General features: G+C 44.4%; 1 protein-coding gene across 1 annotated transcript in view; it reads right to left on the reverse strand.

Moving 5' to 3' along the window:
- The window catches only part of LOC134070949 (receptor tyrosine-protein kinase erbB-4-like), a 252,134-nt gene that overhangs the window by 63,350 nt on the left and 178,784 nt on the right, over positions 1-10,000 (reverse strand). Inside the window, exons 7-12 of the mRNA XM_062527490.1 lie at positions 9,111-9,252; positions 8,586-8,699; positions 7,431-7,557; positions 5,668-5,741; positions 4,104-4,194; positions 311-510 (exon numbers count right to left, since the gene is read on the reverse strand). Of these exons, the coding sequence (XP_062383474.1) occupies positions 311-510; positions 4,104-4,194; positions 5,668-5,741; positions 7,431-7,557; positions 8,586-8,699; positions 9,111-9,252 (748 nt within the window). The remainder of the gene's footprint in view (positions 1-310; positions 511-4,103; positions 4,195-5,667; positions 5,742-7,430; positions 7,558-8,585; positions 8,700-9,110; positions 9,253-10,000) is intronic.

Here is a 10,000-nt window from a genome sequence, read left to right on the forward strand (position 1 = left end):
AAGGAAGGAGGATGAGTAACTGGGCTATCAGTGGAGGAGTAGGGGGAAGAGGAGGTATAATTTCGCAAACGCCGGGGCATTTGGAAAATAGGGAAAGGGAGGCCGGCTTAAATACCCTTGCAGCGAGAGGCGAGTGAGTTAATTGCTGTCAATCATCTCTAAAGGCTCCTCCCGAAATTTGTTTAGAAAACATCAAATGTAGACACAAGTGTAAGACATAACATCTAGGAATACAATCTATCTGATATAGATGAAACAAAGATGGAAAGACAGATCAGCCAGGAGAGAGAGCTGACAGTTGGACACTCACTGCACTCTTTGGGGTCCCGGTTGCTGCGGATCAGGGCTTTCTGGGTGCTGGTGCGGAACAGGCGGGTCCAGTTGACCGTGTTGTAGAAGCACAGCTGGCTGTTGTTGGTGATGTAGACGTTGCCCGCGCTGATCTCGCCCAGGGACTGGAACTGCAGCGCCGAGATCCAACGCTGTTTCAGGATCAGTAGAGAGATGCCACTACGGTTGGACACACACAGACACAGACACAGACACAGACACACACACACACATGGGTTTCAGGAAGTAGGCGCTTTGACCCAAAATGGCCCCCAAGATTCCTGAATTTCAGTAGCAGAGATGTTACAGTGGATGGAATGAAGCTAAACAGTCCGTAGATGCAGACAGCGGCGTAGAAAGATACAAACGGTCGCTTCTCCCACCACGCGCACTACACACTGTGCTAATAACCAAGTATTAGAAGGGGCACCAACATTTAACAAATGAATAACACTCGCTTTAATGCAAAATGCCTTTTCACTCTTATCACATAGCAATGCCGCGGCGGGCACCCAAATAGCCAACAGCGGCTCTGAATGCAGACACCACAAAAACAAAGTGCCTGTCTAATGCATAGATTGATGAGTTTCATTATCAGTTCTGAAATACAGTATATGAATGAAACAATAACTGTCGGTTGCACACAAAGCTCATTATAGTCCACAAGTTTGCACTTGCAGGCTGTGCAAATGTGTATTTCTACTTGGCTGTGCCTGGCTCATTTGAACAATGGGTGTCTGCTCTCATGCATCATTTGTTTGCATTCTATCCTACTTCCAAACTCCGTTTCCATTAAAGTCATTGTGAATATTTTAATATGCAGGCACATTATAATGTCGAGGCAGATGCCATCTTGTTTATAACTCACAAAATGGAGCCGGGCCAAAATACCTCTCAGATATCTTTCAGGAGCACACACCTGCTAGTTCTCTCAAATCACTGGAGAGAAATCTGTCAGTAATATCTACTGGTGGAAACACGGTGCATACTCAGCTCCGATACAAACTTCCTAATGACATCAAAGTTTCCAAATCTAGACTTACAACACAATTGGCTTTTTGTGGCACTTGAAAATGGCCACCAGACTATCATTATAGCTTGATTATTCAGTTTCATGGGCAAATATGTTATATCAGAGTTTCCTAATCCAAACTAAATTAGTTTTTTTTTTATATCTACTTATCATACTTTGTAACAATGTTCACATCCCAGTTATTGTTTTGTGCAAATAGACAATAATATTCTGTAATATCATCATATTGAATTCTGTGGTAACTCCTGCCACATTTGATGGATTTTTCTTGCTATCGATTAACTTAATTGCAGTCTTGGTGAGGTGAATAAAAGACACCAAGATGTCAACGATCAACTGTAAACACCAATGCAAGCGTGTAGAAGACAGTATGTACCAAAGACAAATACAGTATCTGTTGACTCTCTGTGATTACTAACACTGAACAAAAATGTGTCTACTTCCAACACCTTATCCTTAAGTGAAATTAATATAATTTGAATAATATAATAATTGTAATATAAAACACTCACAAAATCATCAACAAAATCTAAAGATGTTGTGCCTGAACCCACCACTCCTCTCATTTTCTGGTTAATGAGGTAGGCCCCAAAGACATATGTAAACATGCCTTGGTGACTTAATACTGAAAACAGTTTGTAACGATTCTTCATAGCATTTTATGCTGTCTGTATACACACCCAGTTAAAGAGAGAGAGAGAGAGAGAGAGAGAGAGAGAGAGAGAGAGAGAGAGAGAGAGAGAGAGAGAGAGAGATGTTACTTTGAAGAAAGAAAAATCCCCCACTTTTAGTGCTGAGATCAACACAACTCCTGGAGGCATTCATTTAGAGAACATTCTATAGCCTTCCCTCTGCTATGCACTCCCTGGGTTTCGCCTGGACTCCACGATCAGAAAATGCAAAGCAGATATCAAAACAGCATATTAATCAAGCAAATACTTTCCAGGCATCAAAGCCGTTTTTTTCCCTTATTTTTTTTGGGTGAGAGTGTACGGCCGACAGGGTCATTACCATCGGCAGCATTAGAGAGCTGATCAGTGCATGTGTGACGAGGAGCTTCTGGGGAAAGTACTGAGAAGGAGAGTGTGTGTGTGTGTGTGTGTGTGTGTGTGTGTGTGTGTGTGTGTGTGTGTGTGCCCGTGTGTGTGTGTGTGTGTGTGTGTGTGTGTGTGTGCCCATGTGCGTGTGTGTGTGCGTGTGTGTGAGAGTGTGTGTGAGCGCATAAATGCGTGTATGTGTGTGTGTGTGTGTGTGTGTGTGTGTGTGCATGCACATGTTGGTGTGTATGTGTGTGTGCATGTGTGTGTGTGTGTGTGTGTGTGTGAGAGAGTGTGTAGCCAGGCGGCGGGGTAAGGAAAGCTCCAGAAAGCCCTGACCCCTTGCACTAATCAACACAATGATCTGAAGCGAGCGCTGCTCGTGTTTATGTTCAGCAGAGTAAACATATCTCTAATTTAGAGGGAGATGTCATGTAATGAGTCTGAAAAACGCCCCAGATATGGAGAGCTGGAAATGGAGATGAGAAGTCGAAGCAGGTCAAGGCGAGAGGTCACTATCTGATCTGAGAGGAGTTTATTTCAGCAACAGTTTCATTTCTAGTCAGGGAGATGGTAAGTCATGAAACCGCTAACTTATTCTAGATGCTAGGTCAATATCATCTGACCCAACCCCTGGTGTTTCTTGTAAACAATTTCCGCCATTCTGTGTAAATCCGATAACACGTGTTTTCCCAGTTCTAAGAAAGGTTATTCAGTCACCCAGGACTGCAAGCAAAAACATGTTTGAAGGCAAATGAATCCCTCAAAAAGGCAATGCACTCAAAAAGAATTGTAAGAGGCAAAATTTGAATTTGTATGCTCAGTGTTTGAGAGTCACCTTAATGATAATTTAATAATTGCAACAAAACTGATTTTTTTAATCAGCTAGTAAACTGGGGAATGAAAGAAGCTGAACAGATGAGTTGGTGCAGGACGATAAGAGCAGGTGGGCACCACTCAGTACTGCCAACCTCGCCAGTTTCTGTGGGCAACATGAAATCGGTTTGTGCCATGGTACTCAAATTACTATTTCATCCAGCGACAATTCATCACCTGCTCCAACTTTGGATGGATCCCGCACTTCATCGCACAAGACGTCTGTCTCATCTGTCTCCACTGATCTTTTATCTGCACTTCTGCTGTGCTCTCTCTGACAGCACTTCAACCTCCCACCATCTCTCTATCCTTCAAACCCAGCCAATACAACATTAAGCGGGTAGGGGGGGGTAGGGGGGGGGGGGGGGGGCGGCTGTCATAAACAAGAGACGCTAACTTAAGCTACTGTTAAGAGACGCTACGGCAGTTAACATTTCATAATAGCAAATAATGAGTGCTGATGTTGGCCTGACCTACTGTTCTGGCAAAGCAATACCAAGTTCCCAGGTTGACGATTTAAATGCTCTAACCTACCTAAAAGCAGTGATTATCCTTGAAGGTACTCATTATCACCATCATCTGACATTTATTGATTTAGACTGCGCTTCTGCTTGGCATAACTCCACGTTTCCTTTCTCTATCCCGAAACTTTCTCTAGTTACCGCACCCACACATGTTTCTCTCTGTCCACATTCAATATCACTCTTGTATTGGCATTATTATGAATAATCCCATCGATCAATTTGCTTGTGTAAAGGGTGTGGAAGGCCTCAGACTTTTCCAATGCATGGTTTGCGTAAGGATGTGCACGCTGCGAGTTGTCCTACCTGAAGAGGGATCTGCCTCCGATGGTGTTCAGGTTGGAGAAGACGCTGAGGTCAGTCATGTTCTCTGGCCATGATTGGATGTTCAGGGAGCCTTGTGGGTGACAAAGGAGAGCACAACAGATCACAATCACTGGTTTCTCTCTTTTACTCTTATTTTTTACTTGCATTTCTCTCTGTTTTTTTTTTATTATTCTTCGTTCATTTCATGTCTTGATTTATCTGTTCAGTCAAGTCTTTTTTTCCTTCACTCTAGTCTGGGAAGCTCAATGGGTCAACTCCTGTTGTTTTTAAATGTGTGAAAAAAATAAAGTGACTCGACTTGACAATCACCCATCCTTATCACAGGTGAACAAAGCTTCATTTCGGGGCCCCACACAATGGTCAGTAATGGTCAGTAATGAAGTTACACTGCCCCATAGATGGACGATGCCAAGTCCAGAGAGCAGAGCGGCCCACTGAGTTACACTGTGGTGTTTGCTGGTGAAGGAGAAAAAACATTTCCAACAGTTTGAAGAAACTAGAAGTGACTGTGATGAAGTCTCTCCTTAGAGTACAGGCATAAACGCGCTCCGACAAAGCGGGTCTGTTTTGTTGAACATGGCACATCCATCCTTTCGCCTTTCCATTTTACACTATGTATCTTTTTTTTCCTCATTGTCAGCAATAAACTCTATTTGGAAAATGTGCTCTAAGACTGGTTGCTGGAACAATAAAACTCAATGCTTAGCCATTCTTTTTATAGACACTTTTTTAGCCCCAGTCGGCATTGCACTCCACTACAACAAAGGTATGACAGATATCAGGCAGAGAGAAGGAGGAGGCCAGATATAAATTGCCAATATCCAGACCTGCAACAATGGCGGGAGAGATATTTCTGGATATTTTTCAAGGGCTTGCGCAGGTTTTTATTGCCTCTCTACAGCAAGAAAAACAGACCCATTACTCTCCAGGAAATATGTACGCGAGCAGGAGAGACAATATCAAACTAATTAAAAAGACGAGTTTTAATATCATTGCTCTTGATCTTTTTTTTTCCCCCTCCCTTTTTCTATGCGCATCTCTGTGTCTCTCTCTCTCTCTCTCTCTTTGTGTGTGTGTGTGTTTGTGTGTGTGTGTGTGGCTGGGCTTGTTTCAATGATCAATATTGCGACTGAGACTGCCACACAAGGAGCCCGTGAGCCGGAATGGCAGGCGGCGGGCGCGTGAGCGTCGGGGAGAGCGGTAGCGGCGGCGGGCGGCGGCACTCTGGAGAATGGTCATTGCTCTTCCTTATTGCCGGGGTTTTCATTATGAAAATGCGGTTTCACTCCATTACCTATTTGGCACAATGGCAAAGCCTGAGTTTAATGTGACAAAGGGCTTTAAACATGAGGTATAGCTCGTCGCTCTCTCATCCTAATAGGTATTATCAAACAAATAAATATCCTGCCAGCGCACGCGCGCCCACGCGGGGAGACATGCGGCAAATGTACTCGTGCCGCCGGAAGGCATGCCAGGCCGTGCCAGTGGCGGTGAGCCAGGCTTCCAGCCCTGTGCGAGGTGTGAGGGGCTCGCTGTCTCTCACCTGTGATCTCCTTGACTGTGCGGAACACGTTCAAGCGCTCCGGATCCAAGGCCTCGATGTTATGGTAGCTGTCCCTATGGAGGGAGAATGGGGGAGACGTGAGAGGAAGAAAGAGATTTGACAGACAGACAGACAGGCAGGCGGAGAGACAGACAGAAACAGCAGTCATGACAACCACTCTCTCTCTCCCTCTCTCTCTCTCTCTCTCTCTCACATACACACACACGCACACACACACATACACAGAGTGAGCTGCTGTCATGACTGCTGTTTTAAAAAGAGAGAGAGCAAGAGAGAGAGAGACATCTAAAATCTAAAATCATCTTATATACTTGGAGGAATGACTATTAGTAAACAAAATGGGAGATAATATCAGCAATACTCAAAAAACTTTCAAACTTGACATGGATAGTACAGTAACATCTGGCCAGATCAGTTTTATGATGTGTATTGTTTCAAACTCTGGATAATGTTATGTTAGTTCTCTCTAACATCTACATTATAGGCCATGATCATAGAAGTATGACATTGGCCTCAAACTCATCACCAAATGGGATAATTCCAAACTACTGTGCAATAAGAACACTGGCAGTCTTTGCTAAGGGACCTTGTTCCATTTCTGCACTCCCAACTAGAGCTGTACTGTAACTCAGTGGCCCTCTCCCCTGGTAGGTGGGCCTGCCCCACACGTTAGGTCTTAAATCGAGAGAAGCACAGACTGACCCAGACACACACACAGGGACAGAGTCAGGGGAAGAGTTGTGAGGTAAAGCCAAAAGAGTGGACAAAAAAAAAGATTGAGAGGAAACGAGAGAGAGAGAGAGAGAGAGAGAGAACAAGAGAAATAGAGAGACACTGAAGGGGTCCAGAGATCAGCAACTCCTCCTCCAACTTCTCTCCTCCTCTCTCAGGTGTCGGGTGAGGTGAGTCCGGGTCACGGGAGGCGAAACGACTTCTGACAATCCGTCACACCTGACAATCTAGGGGTGTGATCGGGAGGCCTGCGACCCCCAGAGAACATTCCGGGCTGAAACAGAGCGCTCCTGTGGGCCCGACTGGACTGGAGCGCAGCCAAGCAGCTCGCCCTGTTTCTCTACCCTGTCTCTCTGCCCTGTCTCTCTACCCTGTCTCTCTACCCTGTCTCTCTACCCTGTCTCTCTCTACCCTGTCTCTCTAGCGTGTCTCTCTCTACCGTGTCTCTCTCTACCGTGTCTCTCTCTACCCTGTCTCTCTCTACCCTGCCTCTCTACCCTGCCTCTCTACCCTGTCTCTCTACCGTGTCTCTCCGCCCGGTGGAGGTGAGCAGAGCCAGCAGCGCCACAAAGACTATTTCTCCACTGACCAAAAAGAGCACTACAGCTACAGACCCAAATGGGACACACAGGCCACTTGGAATCTCTGTCTGTCTGTCTGCCTGTGTGTGTGTGTGTGTGTGTGTGTGTGTGTGTGTGTGTGTTTCTGATCCACTTAATGTATATCAACTCAATTAAATGCTTTAGTGTTAAGGCACAAGCCCATGTTAACAGTGATAAAGCCCTACATTCTGCTCCTGTTCAAGTGACTCCTGTTCAACCCACAGGTTATAACCAGTGGGACTAAGCATTGCCTTATGCCACTGAGCACTGAGAGTCTACACTCAGTGAGACAAGTTGTGTTTGTGTCAGTGGACTGAATGGTGGACGGTTTCTTGGGATGGAACTCCAAAAAAACATCACTATACCAACTGGTATAGATTTCCTATGTGATGAAATCTACTTACTTACCCTTTAATACCAGTGATGAGAAAGATGAGGTTGCCGTTGATCTTGGTGCAGTTGACAAACTTCTCGATGTTGCTGGAGTCCACGGTCTGAGCGGCCTGGAGAGTCCCTGTGCCTATGCCGTCACACACTGAAACAGAGAGTCCGGCAGCACATTGGAGGGGTCATATTGAGATGCCTGAGATACATTTTCTTCAGCTTGCATATGGCGATTTTTCATGTTTAAATGTTACCAACAGAACACTTTGTTTTTAAAAAGAAAATTAGTTTAAAACAATACGTTGTAGATGAATTGATTTAATTTGTTAGCTGCGAAGTGTTTGAAAACACTCAGAAGTGACTGATACAGTGGCTAATCTCTATCTCTCTCTCTGTGTGTGTATGTGTGTGTGTTTGTGTGTGTCTCTGTGTGTTTGTTTGTGTATGTGTGCGTGTGTGTGTGTGTGTGTGAGAGAGAGGAACAGAGAGAGAGAAACAGAGAGAGAGAGAAAGAGAAAGAGAGAGAGAGAGAGAGAGAGAGAGAGAGAGAGAGAGAGAGAGAGAGAGAGAGAGAGAGAGAGAGAGAGAGAGAGAGAGAGAGAGAGAGAGAGAGAGAGAGAGAGAGAGAGAGGGGGGGGGGGATAGTGTGCGTGTCTGCGTGCACATTGGCAGAATAACTAAGCTGGCCAATATGAACAATCCCTGCGTCACTGTTTATTCAGTATATTCATCAGGCGCAGTAATGGCCATTATAATGATAATGCAATGGACTTGTGTTTGGGACAACAAGCTGATAAATACATGGCACATTTCCTGCTGTGGCTGCTATTTGATAGTGATTTATATGGCCTAATTCAGTCACTGAAAAGCAGATCTATTATCGTTTTTCCCCACAAATTCCTTTCAACCTCCCTCCCCATCGCTCATTACCGTCTCCCCTTATAATAGAATAATCAAGCAACAACCAATCAATGCATGGCATCATAATTCATGTTCAAAGCTTTCGGGGGGAACTTTTGATGTTTACTGTGGAAAACACAGCCCGGGCGAAAAAAAAACTTTTAAGCCTGACGGCATGGAACTTGGGCTTCTGGTCCGGATTCATCATCTTCTCCGAGCTTTGTATATATCCCAATGTCAATATCCTTCCAATTAAAGCAGAATTTCTGTGATGTGTACCTTTGGGACATATGTCCGTGCAAGGAATGCAGATTTTGATGTTATTCCTTTCAACCTCCATCTTGGTACTCGGGCAGGCTCTTACACAGGCACTCTGGTCCACCACAAAGTTGTCTGAGGGGCAACAACGAAAGAGAGAGAGAAAAAAGATGACACATCTATTCATATTAGGATGCGTTTACAACATGCAGTGGGTAATTAGCTTTTTCCGGAGAGTAACTTGGGGACTTCATGAAAAATCAGAAGAAAGGGAAAAAAAAAAAAAACATTTAGGAAATATCAAAGGCACTGTTATGTGGATGTGTAAAAGACAGTGGATGGGCGTGAGTATACAGTATATACTGTAGTATGTGAATGCCTGTGCTTCTGTGCACACGCTATTTTGTGTGTCTGTGTGTGTGTGAGAGAGGGTTTTATATGCGTGTGTGTGTGTGTGTGTGTGTGTTATATGTGGTAGTGTGTGTGTGTGTGTGTGTGTGTGTGTGTGTGTGTGTGTGTGTGTGTGTGTAGGCTATCTGGCCTTACGTGGACACTTCTTGACACAGAAAGCCCCGTAGGTGTACTTGGCATTGGGGTTCTGCTCCAGCTGAAAGGAGGTGGGGTTGTACACAAACGGCTGGGGGCACGTAGTGACACAGGCCCCGCTGTCGTTAAAGTTTGTACAGGCCTGGAGCAACAAGGAAACACACAAACAAACAAGTAAATACAATCCACAGTGAACTCCCCCGTTTCTTCTTGAATACCGCAAAAAAACTAAAAATAAAACAGCAGCACAAAGAAGCAAATAAACATGTCAACACGATTAACGAAAAACAACTCCCATTATGGCCTGGCACAGGCACCTTTTAATGTGATACAAATTGCCACCACAAATTGGTGACAGACAATTATGAAGGAGCATTCGCAAAACAGACACGTTACATAGAATGGTGTTATTGCCACGCATCCACTGGGATTGTATGGCACGGCACCTTTTGATGACTAGCAAGGCACCACGTCGTTAACTTGATACATAGATTTCATATGTTCGAATGCTTTATTTGTTTGCCACTTTGCCGGTATGAAGTGAGACCGATGCTGTTTGGGACCAGCGAGTGCAAGGCAGCATTTAAGTTCTCACAAGTCTTGGCAATAAATGAGAACAAAATTGAAAGCATTGATCCAGAGAGTCATGCAAAAGGGTGAAATGCTGTCCTAATTAAAACTCTTGGCAGGTATATTATCAACGGCTGCAACCTGCAATAACTGCCAGTAATTGAAATTCAAGACATTCTATATTATGGGCACAATATTGCCAGAGTTGTGAGTCATTTCATTGCATTAATCAATTCCCAGTTTAATTGCATGATGAAAATAACAAATTGCTTAAAAAGTCAAGACATCAGAGTTCTGGAAATAGAATTACAGTGAGGAGC

The sequence above is a fragment of the Sardina pilchardus genome, chromosome 23, assembly GCF_963854185.1.
Source record: "Sardina pilchardus chromosome 23, fSarPil1.1, whole genome shotgun sequence".
Lineage (NCBI taxonomy): Eukaryota > Metazoa > Chordata > Actinopteri > Clupeiformes > Clupeidae > Sardina > Sardina pilchardus.